This window comes from Emys orbicularis, chromosome 3 (assembly GCF_028017835.1).
Source record: "Emys orbicularis isolate rEmyOrb1 chromosome 3, rEmyOrb1.hap1, whole genome shotgun sequence".
In the NCBI taxonomy this organism is placed as follows: domain Eukaryota; kingdom Metazoa; phylum Chordata; order Testudines; family Emydidae; genus Emys; species Emys orbicularis.
The window spans coordinates 17,632,628-17,652,191 of record NC_088685.1 but is presented as its reverse complement, the minus strand read 5'-3'; the positions used below and the strand labels follow the sequence as shown (position 1 = coordinate 17,652,191).

At 43.7% G+C, this 19,564-nt stretch overlaps 1 protein-coding gene across 1 annotated transcript in view; it reads left to right on the top strand.

Moving 5' to 3' along the window:
- Positions 1-19,564, top strand: part of LOC135876672 (24-hydroxycholesterol 7-alpha-hydroxylase-like) — a 45,722-nt gene that overhangs the window by 24,598 nt on the left and 1,560 nt on the right. The window contains exons 4-11 of the mRNA XM_065401954.1: positions 982-1,131; positions 1,980-2,073; positions 3,488-3,586; positions 7,934-8,024; positions 10,341-10,474; positions 11,307-11,402; positions 12,500-12,588; positions 19,192-19,279. Of these exons, the coding sequence (XP_065258026.1) occupies positions 982-1,131; positions 1,980-2,073; positions 3,488-3,586; positions 7,934-8,024; positions 10,341-10,474; positions 11,307-11,402; positions 12,500-12,588; positions 19,192-19,279 (841 nt within the window). The remainder of the gene's footprint in view (positions 1-981; positions 1,132-1,979; positions 2,074-3,487; positions 3,587-7,933; positions 8,025-10,340; positions 10,475-11,306; positions 11,403-12,499; positions 12,589-19,191; positions 19,280-19,564) is intronic.

The following is a 19,564-nucleotide window of genomic DNA, read 5'->3' as shown; positions in this document are numbered from 1 at the left end:
AACTACACATATTCTAGCCACCCCTGCCAGTGGTGTGCAGTGCAGACATATCCTAAAACTTAACAAGCCAGTTAGGTCATAACTAAGATAATCAACTGCAGAAATACATAAGGGGAATATAATAAATCTTGTGCTGTACACCTTTATTACGCGCCTTTTGTTTGGTTGGTTGGTTATAAAATGGGGGCTGAAAGAATTGAAATACACACTGGTTGAAAAATCTTTATATAGCTGACCTGGAGCTGAAATGCATTCAGCCAGCAGATGGCTCTAGAGAGACAGCAGGAGAAATGTTGCTTATGATATTTAGAAAGGCAAACAAAATGAAACCATCTCTGTCTCTAGTAGTCATTAAACAGTAGCTGGAGTTCAGGGGAAGATGTGTGAGGAATTCATAGATCTAATGACCCCCACTGAAATCCGCTGGGGATATGTGCAGAGGGAAGGAACAGACATGAGCAGGCTGGAAGGGAGGTGGAGAGGGGGGAAAAGCATCCCCTGGCCCAGCAGGACTCAGGATGGGAATGTAATGCAGCCAGGCGTGGGGTTACATTTCTAAGCCCCTGCTGTGGGCATCACCCAGGAGAAGAGGTTCTGATGCAGCTACTGACTGGGGAAGTCCTAGCAAGGAAGCTCATTTGGAATCCGACTGATGGATAATGGGGATGGGGAGAGGGTACTCCAATGCACAGGGCCATCCTGCTGCTACTCGGGAGAGTAAGTGCTCACTAACTGCTAAAATTTGACCACAAGCTGAGGGCTAGTGCAAGGTTATTGATCACATAGGTCCCACTTAAACTCTGTGTTGAAGGCTTAAGTCCTGCTGGCCCCTCTACACAGGGGAGAATTTCATCCCAGCATGAGGTAAGGTTCCACAGTTAGGCCCAAAGAGTTTCTTTTCTGTTGGTAATCAAACATACCTGACAAGATGCTAGAACAGCTTCCCATTGGCCTAATGCTGCAGTGCTTCTGTTGTTACAGATCTGTCATGTATCCAGCAACCGTAAATATCTTATTTGGAAAAGGTGTCTGTCCAACAAACAAGAGTGACATCAAGGAGTTTGAAGAGCATTTTCAGAAGTATGATGAGGATTTTGAATATGGGTCCCAGATGCCTGAGTATTTTATGAGGTAACGGAGCGGGTGGGGGAATGGGGCAAGTCTTGCAAACCTATTAGAAGTGTCTTATCCTGGTAACCTAGCAGCATTTCTCCGGAAAACAATGTTCTGCCTTTGACTCCATTTCAGTCAAATGCAGTGTTAGTTGGGCTTTAAATTTTGTCCATTAAAAATTAGACTCCTGAATCTCCTCTAACGTATACTGGTATAAAACAGGGATAACTCCACTGAAGTCAATGGAATTACACCGCTGCATGAGGGTGCTGGTTTTGTAAAAGACGTCCCATCCTGTCATTTTATTCTCTTGGGCCAGCACTTCAGTATTCAGTGCCCAACCTGAGACATCTTGGGCCTTATTTTTAGTTGTAAGCACCCACAGACCTCATTGCCTTCAGATGGGAGCTGTGGGTACTCAGCAGCTCCAAAAATCAGACCTTGTTTTCTCAGATTGGACACCCAAAGACTGAGGCACCCAAAGTTAATGGTCACTTTTGGAAAAAATTTGGCCTAAGTAACCTGTCCGAGGTCATACAGGAAACCGGTTGTAGAGCTGGCAGGAAAATCCAGGAATGCTGAGTGTCAGGTCCCTGTTCTGGCCATCGGACCATGTGTTTAGCTATTACGGGTTTCAGAGTTGCTGAGCATCCGCTGCTGGTGTTGACTCCAGTTGACTCAACAGTACTGAAAATCAGCTTGTTACATCTCTCCATCAATGGAGTAGTACCGAGGTGCTCTGAGAAGGCTTGGAGAGAAAGTGAGGAGTCCTCCTCCGTGAAAGTGATGTTGTGCTGTGCTGCCGGAATTGTTTTCCCAAATGCATTTCAAATAATTCCTATTTTATGGTTGTTTTTTCTTCACAGAAACTGGTCTAAATCCAAAAAATGGCTTCTAAAAGTGTTTGAAAAAGTGGTATCAGACGCTGAGAGAGCCAACCCGCCAGAGAGCAATTCCAAGGTAAATCGATCAGAGGATTTTAAATAAAGTGCCAGATCAGCATTGCTGCAGTTATATTTTGTATGCAGGGATAAAGGACATAAGGCATTTCAGAGCAGGAAGAGACCATTAGGCCTACCAAGCCCATCTCGCATAGATACACTTTAAAAATGTGATAGTGACTTCAAAGGCAGCAGGTTCAAGCCCATCATTTTTAACCTCACCAATCAGCTTAGTTTATTTTACTAGACTCTTGACTTGTCTATATGGCAATTTAACATGTTGGAAGCTGGGGTGTAAATATCCACCACACCGGCCTGCTGTGCACAAACTGGTGTGGCCCCTGCTACTGCACACTAAAAGTTTTGTAGTGCACTTGCAGTCGATCAAAACACACTATGGAACTTTTAGTGCGAAGTAGCAGGGTCCACACAGTCAGTTAGTGCATGGCAAATGCAGCTCTGTAGAGTCACATCCCAGCTTAGTGCACACTAAATTGCTGTTTAGACAAGTCCTTAGATGTCACATGCTGCTCTTGAGAGTTCTGAGCTGAGTTTGGCCATCAAATTTGCCTCCCCACTTTCAGAGGTCACCAGCTGAAGGAGTCAAGAGAAGGGCTTCTTCAGTGTTTCCTGCTGGGGGCTCTGGTTTGTGAGCCATGTAAAATCTTTTACAAGGTATTTTGTAAGTGCTGGTGTAGAGTGGGTAGATCCTCAAACAGGTATTTAGGTTAATAGATAGAAGAAGGTGCTGGTGACTAAGTAGATCTGAAGCCAGGTACACTAAGTTACAGCTACAATAGAGGGTTTGTTCCTGTACTTATTCTGCTTAGGTAATGGTGAAAATTCTGGTCAATGAATATTGTTACATACAAGGGCTGGCTGGGTCAGAGTACTTGAGATGATGGAACCTGCGTGGTAATTGGCCTTTTGTTTTTGAGGAAACAGTAACAATTTCAAGATGTGGATCTCCATTAACAGTAACAAATACTCATGTGCCAGTGGACATCTGGGCATCCCAGGTTATCATTGATATATACCAGTGGTTGCTAGCTTTCATGTCTCATAATATATCAGACCAAGAATTGTGAATTTAAACTTGACTCCCTTGCATGTCCACTATCTGCTGTGCTTGTAGGATCTTGGCCTCTGAGCCAGGCTGATGACTTGTGGATATATACATTCTCTCAGCATGAAATTCACCCCATACACATACCAGCACAAGGCCTCTACACCACATACGTCACCTAGAGTCCTCACAAGACCCTTGAGTCCTCACAAGACCTCATGTTGGCCTCTGCACAGGAGTGAATTTCACTTCTTTGGGAAGCTCTTGTCTATCTAATTTGGCATTGAAGATTGTTAACTAGCTTTATTTTTAATTGATAAACTGGTGGAAGGATGTACCCAATTATTTATGCTTTTACTTATAACAGACACTGCTGCAGCATCTCCTGGATAACTTGCATGGAAAACATTTAGCTCCCAATTATGCTCTCTTATTGCTCTGGGCCTCCCAAGCGAATGCTATGCCTGTAAGTATGATTGCTGCAGGAACACTTTCTTTCTCTTTGATTGGACCAGATCACTCCATATCTGATTTTATTTTTCAATACTCGTCCTCAAAGAAAACCTGCCCAACACCTTGTTGGTGGGGGGGCTCCTGGCAGCACTGTCTGGTGGCAGAACTCTGGGTTATGTTGCCCAGTGGCGAGCATCAATAGCCGGGGGTAGGGGAACCCAGGCCACCCCTGCTCCACCAGGTTCCAATCCAGGGCCCAATGAAACAATAATTCAAAATGTGCACCCTAGGGGGTAGAGTGCCCCTACGCCTGCTCCCTGGGCCACTTGATACCCTGGCTTCTGTTTCTCTGTTGGCGTCACTGGGAGCCTCTGAGTCCCTCCTGGAGCCCTCTCTGTCCGTGGTTCAGTGGGTCTTCCTCTCGCAATTGCATCTCTTCCTCATCAACCTCTTCAATTGAAAGCTCTGGGGTGGCCTGTTGATGAGGCCTGGCCCCGCTGCATGAGGCCTCGGCAGGTTTTCAGTAGGAGCCTGAAACACACAACTGCTCCCCTGCTGCATCCACCCTGACTGAGCTAAGCTGCTCCCTTTTGAGCTCAGCCTTTCCTGTGGGGCTTTCTGGGCCCAGAGCTGCTCCTTAACCCTTTTGTCACCAGTGTGGGGTTTGTACACCCCACCACACACCTTGAAAAGGTGAGCCTGGGAACTTAAATTCATAACTCTGCAAGACACCAAAAACTATGGACTCAATAGGGATGCTGCTTTTATGGCTCATTAAAACAATTTGTAACACACACACCACCTGCTACCCTTAATTGCCCAATTCAAACCTCTTATGCATAACATCTATCCCGCAATTTCCCACTTCATTTCAAGTGATCACCTCCAACATGCATTACCCCTTATGCTTAACAATCTGGAAATCATTGGAATTACTCCGGTTAGTAACTCGTCAACAATAGCAACAAGAGTTCACAATCTGGCCCTTAATCTTTTGTCAGCTTCTCATCTGAACTTTTATTAGACTTTTATTAGGGGCAGATTTTCACAGCTGGGTACAAGCATTGTTCCCACAAAATGCATTTACACCCTGTGATGGGGTAGTCTGCCCCTTAAAGGCAGTGGTGCCTAGTGGTCAATCCAGTCCACCCTGTGGCATTGCCTTTTAAGGGTTTGAAAAGTTCTACCTCTCTCTATCTTCTTCTAGCCTTGGTCCCATCTCTATGGGGTCGGCTCTTTGAATCCTTCTCCATTCCAGTCTGTACTGAAGCAGTTCCTTGGAAATGCCGCAGCTAATATATATAAAATATGGACCTAGGGGGGACAGTCTGTTGTGATAATTGGACCTACAAGTTTACCATAAGTATAGGCTCAATTGTAAATGTGTATGAAAGTTCATAAGCTGTTACAATAACCTATAATAAATGTTGGTGGAAAGTAGGTCTAGTTGCTTTCAATGAGGAATATTATAAACAGGTGCAAAGGAACCAGACAGACTAAATTAGTCCAGATGAAAAAAGGCCACGCTGATATGATTCAAGGATTATGTTGAAGTCCACCTTGGTGAAAACAGAAGGTGTGGAACTGGAAATTAATGAACCAAAATTTGTATGTTGGATATTGGGCCTAACTGGTAGACAAAATAATGAGGGGATGGGTTATTCCAGCCACTGCCTTTCAGTCCTTAAAGAAAGGCTTTGGGGGGAGAAAGAAGATGTAAGAACAGATGCAGACTATTGGAGTGAGCTTCATCCCCACTGTTTCCTGGGACCCCAGGCCTTTGTGATCCTGAGAGGTGTCCTGACCAGACCAGGCCAGAGAGAGGGATCCAGATGACATTGCCAGCCCTGCCAGCTCTGACTGAATCCTAAACACCAGCTGAGATGAAACGGGATCGGACTCAACAGCAGCTCCAGCCCATCCCAACTAACTTCTTTGCTTTTACCCAAAAGGACAATTATTACCATCTAAGAGATTGTCAAACAAGTGGACTTTTCCTCCTAAAACTCTCTCCAGCTAAAGGGAACGAGAAATGTTGTTAAAATGACAGTCTTACTGCATATTTTACATTTCAAGTGCTTGAACTGTTTTTGCTTTTCTCCGTATCTCTAATCAAACATTAAAAAGATTTTTAATGGCATGTTTGCCATGGTGTTAAGCAGGCTTAGGTCTCTATATACCAAACCCTGGACCTTATTTAGCACTGTTTAATGTTGTACAGTGACTGGGTTATGTTTATACCTTTGGCCAATATATTCCATCTAACTTAATAGAACAGCTCCCAGGAAGGATTGGTGCTTGGGAGGAAATTCCATCACTGTACCTTTAAGGACTCTGGGCCAGGAGTTTTGCAGAGAGGGTGAGCCAAGATTCCTCTCTCAGCCAACCAATGGGGAATGAGCTGGGAGAGGGGGACTAGCATATATACTGCCTATTCCCTCCAGGGCAAAGGCCCGGGATATCAGCAGAGAAACGCTGGCCTGCTGAGTGCCCTGAGGGCTAATTAAGGAGAAGGGGGCAGCTGAGGGAGCAGCTGGCAAAGGCCTTACAACAGACTAGCCCACAACTCAGCTGCAGAGAGGAGAGTTGTGTACAAGACAATTTAATAAACAGGACCCAACTCCAGAGAAGAAACCTGTTTAAGGGGACAGAGTGAGAGGCTAAATTAATGCAGCCACACTCCAAGGAGGAGAGCTTAGGGAAAGACTGAAAAGGAATAATCTAGGCCTAGTCTATTCTACAGAGTTAGATTGATATAAGGCATCTTATATGTTGACCTAACTCTGTAAGCATCTACACTACAATGCAGCATCCACCGATGCAACTCACCCACTCTACCGACTTAATACCTCCACCTCCCCGAGAGGCGTAGCGCGCAGGTCAATATAGTTAGGTCAACGCAGTGTCAGCGTAGACACTGCATTGCTTACATCGACTGTTGCTGCCTTTCAGAAGCCAGCCCACAATGCCCCACACTGACAGTTAAACCGGTGCAAGCGCTCTTGGTGAGGACGCGCACCGGCGACCCAAACAACATAGTGTGGACATGCAAAAGGGATTTAATTACTGCAGTGGCTGTATGTTAACATAAATTAGGTTGACTTAATTTTGCCCCTAGAGAAGGAACTGGGAAGGGTTCCACAAACAGGCTGGTTACAGATGCAGGAAAGAAGAGTCTCATGAAGGAAGGAAACAGAGATCACTAGTTGGACTAAGCCTGAGATGATGAATGTCCCCAGGTGTATTTGTGGCTATGGCTACACTAGAGAGCTTACAGTGGAGCGGCTACACCGATGCAGCTGCACCTCTGTAAGCTCCCTAGTGTAGCTGCTCTAAGCTGTTGGGAGAGAGCTCTCCCGTCGGCTTAATTAATCCATCCCCAGCGATCGGCAGTAGCTATGTCAGTAGAAGACGCTCTCCTGCCGACATAGCGCTGTCCACACTGGCGCTTAGGTCGGAGTAACTTACGTCACTCAGAGGGGTGGCTTATTCACACCCCTGATCGACGTAAGTTATACCAACATAAGTGGTAGTGCAGTCATAGCCTGAGTGAGCTCCTACTTAGGTGATGGCTCTTGTTAATAATAAATGTGACCCTTGAAAAGGGTGTGTTCTTTGATAAAAAGATTTGTATGGGCTTGTTTATAAGCTGGGTGAAGGGAAGTGTGGTGCCACTCCTAACTGAAAGGGGGTACACCGCAGTGACCCCAGGTCATCACACGCCCACAAAAGGAATTAGGTAACTGCACAAACATTCATTTTGTAAAAGGAAAGCTTTTTAATATGAGACAGGTGCTCCTGTGTTTTGCATGCCCAACAGTTTTGCCCTTCCCTGCATTTAAAACTTGAATTGCAACTCATTGGTTTGCAAATGCATTTCAGCATTATATTCTCGCTAATCACCTGACTCTCTCTTGCACTGGCTTTCCACTGACTTTAATAGCCACTTCCATCTGACAACGATGTAAGTGGGATGAGACTCAGGCTTATTATCCCAGGGCCTTTGGCAATCTCTCAGACCACTTAGCAGTTTTTGAAACTCCTTCGCATACTCTCCATGTCCATCGTGAATCAATAGAAGTCACACACTGTTTTACAGTGTCATCCTCATCTGCTTTCCACGAGGGAGGGGCCCACTCCAAATACCCCTTAAAACTTAGGGTGGTTTGGATCTGGACTTGAGCTTTGGGACAGATGTGGGACTGGATGAGACCTTGAGAGGTCGAGTCCCAGCCCCCTAAGTATACCTAGATCACCCCAGACAGGTGTGTCTCTAGCCTGTTCTTATGACCTGAGACTTTTACAAGTTTTAATACAGCTCTATATTTCTGAGGTAACTTCTTTCAGTCTCTTTCTTTAGGTGGCATTTTGGACCCTGGCATTTATACTATCCCACACTTCTATTTACAAGAAGATCATGGAGGACATCGTTTCTGTTTTTGGCAAAGCAGGTAATAAACCAGAAATAAATGACTGTAGTATTCTAGAACATACATTTAAAAAATAACAATTTGTTCTGAATTTGTACAGTGCCAAGCCCATTGGGGTCCAGCTCCATGACTGGGGTTACTAGGCATAACTGCAATATAAATAATAACTAACCAAACCCTGAGATCTTTACTCAGGATTTGCTCATTCCTTACTCAAGCAAAACTACCTGTTGATATCAATGCAAGAAATAAATAAAAATTATGTAAGAACTCAGCAAGGATCTAAGGATTTGGCTCTTCAGGCTCAGGCCTAGCATTTGGGTCAAATCTCTCATATCTTCTAAGGGTTTTCTTGTCAAAGGAACAAGGCTTGATTCTGACTTCAAAGCTGTTTCAAACTGTTATACTCCATTCACTTCAGTGGAGTTACTTCTGGAAATAATGTTTAAAACATTATTAAGGCCAGTGCCAGAGAAAGGGAGAGAATTCAGGACCTCCTGGCTCCAAGCCCCATGTTTAATATATGATCATATGTCTTTTAGGAAGCACTACTCACTCCTTCTTCTCAAGTCAATGGAAGGGTGGACAGATCTGCCTGTAATGGCTGTGCTCATTCCTGAAGGCAAATTCCTGGTGTCCCTATTGTATTTGGCCTGAGACTGCTTTGATCTTGCTTCCATTGACTCACTTAGGACTGGAAAGCAGGACTTTCTTAGTCAAGGACATTTTCTTGTGGACTCCCTTGTATTGGAGGTCTACCTGTGTTCTTTGTTGGCTGCAATCAGGGCATGCTGAAAGTCCTACTTGTTTTGGTCTGTTTACTGTGAACCATTTATGACCCCTATCATGTTTGATTTATTTAGCATTTGCCAAAGTCTCTCCCCATTTTTTGTGTGTGCCCAATGGGAACCTTTGTGGATGGCTGGTTTTCCTGAAGGTTATTGTATGCCATTGGGCCATGGAGTATTTCAGTGATGTTGCCTTGCTCTGCATTTGGTCTGGCTGCCTTTCCTTTTTAGATGTTTTATCATCTCATGTTGTCATTGCTGCAGAGTGCTTCGTAGCCTTCAATAGACACCTTATAAACTGCTTACATTTTTAAAACTGTCCTGAGAATCAGTGAGCCTAACATAGTACGTAAAAGTAAGATGTATAAACGTACTCAAGTATCTATTGTCTTACAATGGACTCTGTGAACATACAACAAACCTAATGAAATCAAATAAAGAACAGGGTGAGGACTGAAGTGCCAGTGGAGGAGGTTTAGGTTGGATATTAGGAAAACTTTTTCACTAGGAGGGTGGTGAAGCACTGGAATGGGTTACCTAGGGAGGTGGTGGAATCTCCTTCCTTAGAGGTTTTTAAGGTCAGGCTTGACAAAGCCCTGGCTGGGATGATTTAGTTGGGGATTGGTCCTGCTTTGAGCAGGGGGTTGAACTAGATGACCTCCTGAGGTCCCTTCCAACCCTGATATTCTATGATTCTAATTATTATTACTATTTTAGTGCCCAAAATTGTGCTTGGATGCCCCACAGAACAAGTCAAAGCTGCTGCCCCAAAGAGCATGCCATCTAAATTCAGTGTGACACAGCAAGTCACGGTCATAACACAGATACAATAAAAGAGTAGGGGAGCAGACGCACACAGATAACAGGGTCATGTGATTAGGCAGTAAGGAATGTAACAAATTAAAGGTTCTGTGAATTTAATGGGTTTTAAAAATAGGTGCAGTGAGATTCTGCACAGCAATAATACCTTCTATAACACTTTTTATCAGCAGATCTCAAAGCACTTTACAAAGGAGGTCAGTGTCATTCTCCCTATTTTGCAGATAGGAAAACTGAGGCAGATGTGGTAATGTGACTTGCCAAATGTCACCCAGCGGGGCAATTGCAGAGCCAGGAATAGAACCAAGGTCTCCTGAGACCCAGTTCAGTGCTTTATCCACTAAGTCACAGAAGCCATCTACACACATTGTTTAACATGGTTTAAAACTAGAAATGGTCAAAATTTTACATACACTTCAAAAATTACCATTTTTCATCAACATTTTATCAAGTTTTTGTTGCACTATCACAAGTCTGAAACTTATTGACCAGATATATTTAAAACCCTTACATGCTAAAACAATATCAAAGTGGCTTAGCCAACCAGAATATAAAATCATGTTAAACTGTTTGAGGAATGCATTCTAGACAACACTGGAAATTCTAGAGGCACTCTACCAGAAGTCCTCTAGCAAAACGTTTCAGTGCATGATGAAATCTCATAACCCATGTGAAATCTTGTACTTCTTACTGTCTTATCCATACGATATTATTTCTTATAATGCAACAGGTAAAGAGAATATTGAAATATCTGAAGATGACCTTAAGAAGCTTCTCTTAATTAAATGGTGCACTTTGGAAGCCATCCGACTAAGGTCTCCAGGTGCAATCACTAAGAAAGTGGTGAATCCAATAAAAATTCAGGTGAGGTTTGTTTTTACGTGGCTGTCATAGTACATTGTAATCCTTCTAGAAGTCACCATCCCAAATGTATCTGGACATAATAAATTAGGCATATGGAACCCCAAACCTTATTTAAATCGGCTGTTTAAGAATGATTTTGCTCCCCACCCCCATTTTCACTTTCTGATTGAAGGAGCTGGGGAATGCTGCACTGATGGTATACAGGACAGGCACCACCAGGGCAGGGTCCAGCAAACAGATCGGCAAAGTCCCATCAGCTGTTGGAGGACTGAACCATGCTTTACTTCCTCTAGCTCTTCTTTCTCAGTGCATTTTGAGGGAAGGAGTGAGGATACTCAGGAATCTCCTAAATAAACATTTGGGAGAAAAGCTATCTTGGTTAAAGAACTGGCATTACCATCCAGTTAGGATATAATCCAAAGGTCATTTGGCTTCAACAGGAGTGTTTCTATGGATTTCACTAGGTTTCGGATCAAGCTCTTAATGAGAGGATTACCTAGAGTTTACAATCCACTTCTGAATACAGTCCTTCAGCAAGAGCCAGGGAAGACCAGATTTAACATTTCTGTTACCTCTTACGTTAAAAAACCACTTCAGGCCTTTCGTATGTGTAATAAAGAAGCAGCAAAAACAATAAAAGGTGCAGACCCATTTTTCCCTTGCATCACACCCTTAATACACATGAGTGCTTTACCAGCTGCACTTCCTCTCTAGCAAGGTCTTTCATTCTGTTCTTGGTGAACCAGTAGCATTCATAATAGTATGTTTTGGGAGCAGCCTGAACTTGCAATTTTCTATTTCTTTGCTTCAGAATTGTTTCTCTTGCTTTTAGACTTTCACCATCCCTGCAGGTGACATGCTGATGTTGTCTCCATATTGGGTGCACAGGAATCCAAAATACTTTCCTGATCCTGAAACATTCAAACCTGTAAGTTGCCTCTTTTGATGTATTTATTTTGCTCTCTTTTCTCCTTTTTGCATGTAATTAGATCCAAAACGTATTGTTGAGTGCATCTTCCTTTAAGATTTCTTTCAGGAAGATATTTATCCTATCCCTAGAATACTCACTGTAAGGATTAATGCCCTAGTATTTATAGGGGAAGAAAGCATGCACAAAGAAGCGGGACCTGCTGAAATGAGTAAGATCCTCCAGTTCAAGAACATATTTATGTTTAAAATATTTTTGTGTAATCACCGCCACTCTGAAGTAGCAAATTGTATCTTGCTGGTAAATTTCAAATACATATAGGACTTGATCCAAAGCCCATTGAAGTCAGTCAATTAAAAGACTCCCATGGGCTTCACTGGACTTCAGACCAGGCTCAGTGCATTCCTCCACCTGACGTCTGTTTTATATCTCATCTCTATGTATTTTACCCATCTGCATTGGCTTCAAGTCCCTCCTCAATACTCTCCTTTGCCATGATACCTACAAAGTACTTGTATCAATTAGGCTTCTGGTGTGCTATGACCACTGCCCATCACCAATATGAGAGAGACAAGGTGGGTGAGGTAGTATTTTTCATTGGACCAACTTCGGTTGGTGAGAGAGACAAGCTTTTGAACTTGCAGAGAGCTCTGTTCCATGACTCTTAGAAGAGTCTAGAAGAGTCATCTTCTGTGGCAGAACAATTTCACCTCTTTTTGAAGACATGTGAAAGATTTACTTAACCACAAGCTTCCCCTCTAGCAAAACTTTTCTACATGTCTATTATGAGACATGTGCCTAGTTGGATTGTCAAAAGCACCTAGGTGTCTAAATCCTACTAGGCACCTACCTGCTCCTTTAGGGGCCTAAATATCTTTGGAAATCTGGGTCTAAATTCCTGTCTTTAAATGGGCTTGACTAAATTACCTTGTTTACAAATTCATATGCTAGCAACACAGTGGCCAAGTAATCTTAACAGGTTGAAGGGAGCTTTATATGCCAGGATTAGCTGTCCCAGATCATTTTTAGCCTGGAAAAATAATGTTAAGCTTATTTATACAAGGCTGATTTGGGAAAAAAATGTTTTCTTCCCACAGGATCGTTGGAAAGAGGCAAATTTAGAGAAGAATGCTTTCTTGGACGGCTTCGTGGCATTTGGAGGAGGGAAGCATCAATGTCCAGGAAGGTCAGTGAAACAGCTGGGGTTTATTTATTCCTAAACCCTGCAGAGAACCGCTTCCTCACTGTGGGGCTCTTCTTACTTTGTTTCCAGATATATTGACATTGGTCAGTGATCAGTAGTTCAATACTCTTTGGGCCTTGCCAGAGTTGGTCTGATAAGAAGTTGCACACATAGGAAAGGTAGAGTTAGCTGTGAGATAAAAGTAGAGTCTGAGACCAACATTTTCAGGGCTCTGCATCTTGGGAGACAGAAGTCAGCCCAGTTCTACTGCTCTCCCAGCATCTTTTCATCAATGGAAGGTTATTTCAATTACAGGGCATGTTAGTCTATGTACGTGGGATTGTGGTGGTCATAAATTCTGTCATTGATCTAAGGAATGTTTCTCCAGGCTAAACCTCTTCTCTCATTCCTCATGATAAACTAGGCTCCTTGCCCATCAGTCCAATCATATCACAACCCTCTTTGAATCTTGTGACTAGCTTCCCTAAGTTTAAATTTCTTGTACTTGCCTTCAAGGCCCTGTAAAACTATGCCTTGTTCCATGGCACAAATGTCATCTTCATCACATCCCCTTTCACTCCTTCAGCAAGCCTTGATGCCTCCTTCTTGGTTCCATGCTGTCCCCCGCCCCCCATTCATGGAACAACCTCCCCATCCCAGTGAGCCAGGTGCCCACCATTTGATGATGATGTTCTTCAAATAGGTAAAAGGTTGTTATAAAGAGAATGATGATCAAATGTTCTTCAGGGTAGGACAAGAAGTGATCGGCTTAATTTGCAAGAAGGGCGATTTAGGTTAGTATGTTGGGATGTGCACCCCACACTGGTATAGACAGGGATAATTGGAGCCAGAGCACAATCAATGCACCTGGAGGATGGGCCAGGCCCAATTACTGATGAACCCCAGCTGGGGTTTACTATAAAGGGAAGAAGCCAGATGAGAGGGCAGTAGAAGGGAGATAATTCTGAATTCTCTCCCTGGGCAATAGAGAGGCCTGCAGGAAGACTCCTGCTAGGCCAGCGAAGGACTTCATGGCAAGAGGGGGAGAAGGAAGCAGAAGCCCAGGGGCAGAGCTAGTCTTGGTACCCTCTCCTGAGTAGAAACCTGTAGCAAGAGGCTGGGAGAGACACAGAGAAGTTCCTGGGGTAGAGCAAACTCTGCTGGTTAGTCTTGATAGAAGGGCAGGATCTGGACCTCCAGTCAGAGAGCCCCTGGAAAGAGTTCAACTGAGGAAGAGAGCATAGCGGAGACTTGAGAGAGCTGAAAATTGAAGCCCAAGGAGGACAGAAGTGAAGTTCATAGAATATCAGGGTTGGAAGGGACCTCAGGAGGTCATCTAGTCCAACCCCCTGCTCAAAGCAGGACTAATCCCCAGAGAGATTTTTTGCCCCAGATCCCTAAATGGCCCCCTCAAGGATTGAACTCACAACCCTGCGTTTAGCAGGCCAATGCTCAAACCACTGAGCTATCCTTCCTCCCAGTTTAAATTTTTATTTGAGACTTACTGGGGAACTGCATGGGGGAGCCATGCAAGCCCCCGCCCTCTAAGAAGAGTGAGCCTTAGAGGTCATGGAACCAGGGAAGAGTACAGAAACACAGTGGGCCCAGAAGAAGGCTATGGAGAAGGCCTACAAGCAGGCTGAGATAGGAAGAAGCCCAGGAAGGCAGAAGAGAGTCCAAGGGAACAGACCTTGCCTGCTTGCTACAGTGTCGCTGGGCTGGAACCAAAAGGAAAGAGGGGAACTCAGGGTCCACCCCCTGTCCATTGCAAAAGAGAACATTACGGTGACATAGACCTTTAAGGAAAAGGGAGGAGATGGAGAAAGAAGATGAGATAATGCAGGGCAAAGGTGAATGTGTGTGTCACATTTTGCGGTGCAATCCAGACCAGTGAGGGGTTGTCACCACCTGCCCTGCAACTTTGGGTGCCTCCCAATGCTTTGCTGTTGTAGCTCCCAACTGGGGCCACTCACAAACAGCCAGACTGCATGCAGATCACACCCTGAATGGCTGTGTATAGCTGCAGCCCTAGTCCAACAGCTCTGACCCCAGCAGCCAGTCAGCAACACCCCAACCACACCCTGACTTTCACCAGCCTGGGTTACTACTTGAAGGGTGACCTCAACACACTCCAAATCCTGATTTTTCCCCAAAATGTGTGTTCTGCATTGTCCAGCTCTCTCCTGGGCAGTTCAGATATTAGAGGTCTGTTGCCCCTGTAAAGGGCCAATATGCAACAGTTTGCTACTTCACCTGGAGTTACCCAAATAGCTCAGTTTAAACTCAATGTTGGAATAGTTTTTGATTAAAAAATAAAACAAGTTTAACTACAAAGAGAGAGATTTGAAGTGAGTACACGTATCAAATATTAAAGCCAGAAATGGTTAGAGAAATAACGATAAGACTCTTTCTAGTAGCTAATCTTACCTAGAACCAAATCTAGTTTGTTTAAAATCCTTACCACAGGTGCCCAGCAACATGGCTGACCAAATTCTCAGGTCAGGACCGCCCCCAAAGTCAAAGGGCTGGTTTCTTTGTTGTCTTAGGTGAAAGAGAGAGAGAGAAATCCTGGGGTGTTTTTACCCCTGAGTTTTATAGTCCAGTCCCGCTTTGAAATGCATTTTCCTCTGGGTTACCACTAGATAAAGTTCCTTCCTGCTGTGTGGACGGAGACACGGAGTCTCGTGGTGAAAGAGGTTCCATGCTAAAATTGCTTGCTAAAATGCAGATTGATCTGTTCCTGCCCCCCCACTTTGCTGTCAAAAAAAGGCCAATGGACAGTGATTGCCAATTAACCTTGATGACACCTGGCCAAACGCATCAGCTTGTCCTTTATCTTTGAGAAACCGGTTTAGCCCCCTACAGTCTCGAGGACCTTGTTTACTACTTATATGTAAATTGAGCTGAACAAACATTTATTTGTTTAGGACAGATCTGTTTAACAACTTCTGCCTAGTCAGGGCTGTGTGGGTTTGAACACATGCTACCAACCTCATACAGAGGGAATGCATAACCTTACATACAATGTTACTACAGTAGAACCTCAGAGTTACAAACACCTAGGGAATGGAGGTTGTTCGTAACTCTGAAATGTTCATAACTCTGAACAAAACGTTAAATGATTCTTTCAAAAGTTTACAACTGAACATTGACTTAATACAGCTTTGAAACTTTACTATGCAGAAGAAAAATACTGATTTCCCTTTATTTTTTTGTAATTTACATTTAGCACTGTACTGTACTTGCTTTTTTTTTTAGTCTCTGCTGCTGCCTGATTGCGTACTTCCAGTTCCAAATGAGGTGTGTGGTTGACTGGTCAGTTTTTAACTCTGGTATTTGTAACCCTGAGGTTCTACTGTACATACATTTCATCATGATATTATTGACCAGTGAGTTATTAGTTTTCAAATAATACCTGACAAGGCATATTTTTAACAGAGATTATTACAATAGTGTGTAGGGTGTGAATACAGGGGGCATTTGGTCACAATGTAATAATGGCTGTGCTTGCTGTGAAATAACAGGTAATATTTACATTTTTATCCTCATATCTGAAAGCACATTCCAAGGTGTGTAACATTATCCCAATTTTGCAGATGGGCAAAAGGGTCCTGAAAAGCTGTCCCATGTCACAGTCAGTAGGTGGTAGAGGCAGGAAAATAACTCAAGCTAAAGTGAATCTTCATTTAATTTGACACTGGCATTTTATAGTTTAATGATGTGTTTATAATTTTTCTGTCTTCCCACATTATAGAAGTCCAACCTCAAATGAAATTCCAGTATCAACATAAATGAAAATAGCCCACTTGTTAAACTATCAAACGAGCACCATTGTGCTTTCTCCCAGGCTGTTCACATGTGAGAAGAGCTCTTCATAAATATCCACACAGCCACCTCACTGTTCTCCTAACTCCTTTGCTGTGATGTCTATTAAAAAACCACAACAACAACTGAGTCAGTGTGTCTCAGCACACCAGCTGCCTACCAGTAATGGTCAGCATTTCTCATTGTTTCTTTGTACTCTCCATATCTATCTGTTGTGTCTTGTCTTCTACTTAAATTGCAAGCTCTTTGGGGGAGGGACCACTGTTTTGTTCTGGGTTTGTACAGCGCCTAGCGCAATGCGGTCCTGACCCATGACTGGGGCTCTGAGGCATTACCAGGTTACAAATAGTTAATAATAGCCCAAGTGTTACCCAGGGTTTTGAGAACCCACAGCGCTTGTAACTTAACTGTTTCACTCCAGGCGGTGCCAGGAATAAATCAATGGGAACATAGTGCTCCGGCTGATGAAAGATTAACACAAGTAAGCGTGCTCTTATCTAAAACTACAATTTATTATATTTAAGTGCCCACAGACACAAGCAATAGGTTTAGAACATCCCAAATATTTACCTAAAATATGGGACAGTATTGAGTAATTACAGTAGTTCCGTGATGGCCAGTTGTTTCCCCGCTGGGGAGTAAGGTGTCAGGAAGAATGTCACTCAGGATGGCTTCAGAGGACTGCTCCAAAATACACTCTATTATCTAGTCCTTTTTATAACTAACTTTTACAAAACACACAGATCATAGTGACCCCTACTAAGTCATCACTTCTCCTAATATCAATAAACTACTTATCAACAAACATTCCTTACAGTCTTAGTTATAATAAGCTTCTATGTCAAAGGCACCCAAACTCCAAGGTTCTTGTCCACTTATTCCCTTTCAATCTCAAATTGTTGATTCTTTCTCTCTCCTCCTCCCATTCTGATTAGCAGAGTCTGCAAGCTTGCAGATTGTTTTGACATTGCCTTCAGAAGCCCTGCTTTATTCAAATTAACCCTTAACTATGCGGTGTTCTATCTTATTAGTTCATGGTGGCTGAATGCACATAATATGGTTGCAATTGGCTTAATCACATTCTGAGGTACATGCACCCTTTAAATTCAGGGTAACACAAGAAACACAGAACATCTGATAGTCTTTACTAAGCACATATTGTCACTATGAAAAACAGGAAGGAGTAAACTCTGCAGAATTCTCAGAGGAAAATAGCTCTGGGGCCCTATCCTGTGAGGTGCTGAGTACAACCTGGAAGAAGTCAGTGGGCGCTGAGGGGGTGCTCAACCCTTTGCAGGATCTGGCCCATGCAGTTACAGAACTACATTGGTTTCTCTTCTCAGCATGTGGCCTACTGGAGAAGGCACTGCACTGGGACTCAAGGGATTTGGATACTATTCCTGTCTCTGACACTGGCCTGCTAGGTGACGTTAGGCAAGTCACTTCACCGCTCTGTGCCTCAGTTGCCCCATCTGTAAAATGGGGATAATGATACTGACCTTCTCTGTAAAATGCTTTGAGATCTATTGATAAGTGTGCTAGAAGAGCAAAATATTATTACATGAGACCCTGATTCAGCAAGGTACTTACGCATGTGCCTAACATGTGAATTGTCCCATTGACTTGACTTAAATGTGAACTGGGCCTGAGCAGTAGAGAAAATTCTTGTACAGATCCATGGAGGGGAAAACACAACAGCCAAGACTGAGACTGTTTGAAGTCCTCTCCAGACTGACTAATGGAGAGCTCAGCGATTGTTAGGGCACATGGGAACGGATCTAACTGTTCATACCTCTCACCAGGTTTTGATGTTGACATGCTAACTAATAAGCTGCATTCTCGTGGTTACTCTGTTGTCAGGCTCCCAGCTGTACTGTACAACCTTCTATGTCACAGTACCCATATAGTATTTTTCTAGGTCATTCCCCTCTCACTACCGTGTGGTTCCTCCTGGCTCACAACAATGTGAGAGGAGAATAAAGGCAAATGCTGCCAAATGAGTAGGGCCCTAACAAATTCACAGCCATGAAAAAAGCGTCATGGACCGTGAAATCAGACCTCCCCCAGGAAATCTAGCTATTGGAGGGGAGAGGGAGAGAGAGGGGCAGGGGCAGGCTGGGGGCTCCTACTGCACTGGGCTCCACTACTAGTCCCAGCCGGGCTGGGGAGGGACGGGACTTCCTCTTCCCCTGCACAGGGAGAGATCAGACCCACCTCTGGGTACCTCCCCCGGCTGCAGAAAGCTCTGTGGCTGTGCTGCCTTCAGAGTCCAGCTCTGAAGGCAGTGCAGAAGTGAAGGTGGCAATCCCGTAACCCCCCCTACAACAGCTTTGCAACACCCCCTCCACTCCATGATCCCCTTTTGGATCAGGACCCCCCATGGTTACGTCATTGTGAAATTTCAGATGTAAACATCTGAAAACATGACATGGACTCATTTAAAAACCCTATGACCGTGAAATTGACCAAAATGGACAGTGAATTTGGTAGGGCCCTACAAATGAGCATACAGACCCTATTTTAAAACAAACTCTCGTAGTAGAGAAGTTGAGGACCACCATGAGCAGTTGTTTTAGAGTTTCACAGACAGGAAGGGGAAGCTACGACAGCCATACCCTTTACCTGCTAAAAGATCATCAGCATCTTTTTCTGCTGGAGGTAAACTTGTGTGCAGAGACAGGCGATGGACTCTAAAGTGTACAAAAGGGATTCTGTGTTTTTTCTGCTAATACAGGGTGGTCAAGCCAGAAAAACCACTGTTTTCTCCTTTGCCTTTTTTAGGTGGCTTGCTATAATGGAGGTTCACATGCTAGTCGTTTTGTTCCTTTACAAATACGAATTTATTCTTTTGGACCCAGTACCAAAGGAGGTAAATACTTGTATGTTTAATCCAAATCTTTAAACACTGTTTCTTTCCCCTCAACTGTAATGTTGTTTGTAAAATATGTAAGGGGCAAATTCTTCCCTCACTTCTAGCTGTGTAAATCAGAGTAACGCCATTGAAGCCAATGGAGCTACTCTGGATTTACAGCAGTGCAGCTGAGAGGAGCACATTTTGGCCCCTAGATAGATGGTTAAACCTCATCATAGCTTCTTATTTAATGACTTTGTGCTGTTTGCCTATGTCCCGGTACTTAGCACAAGGTAGAGGATA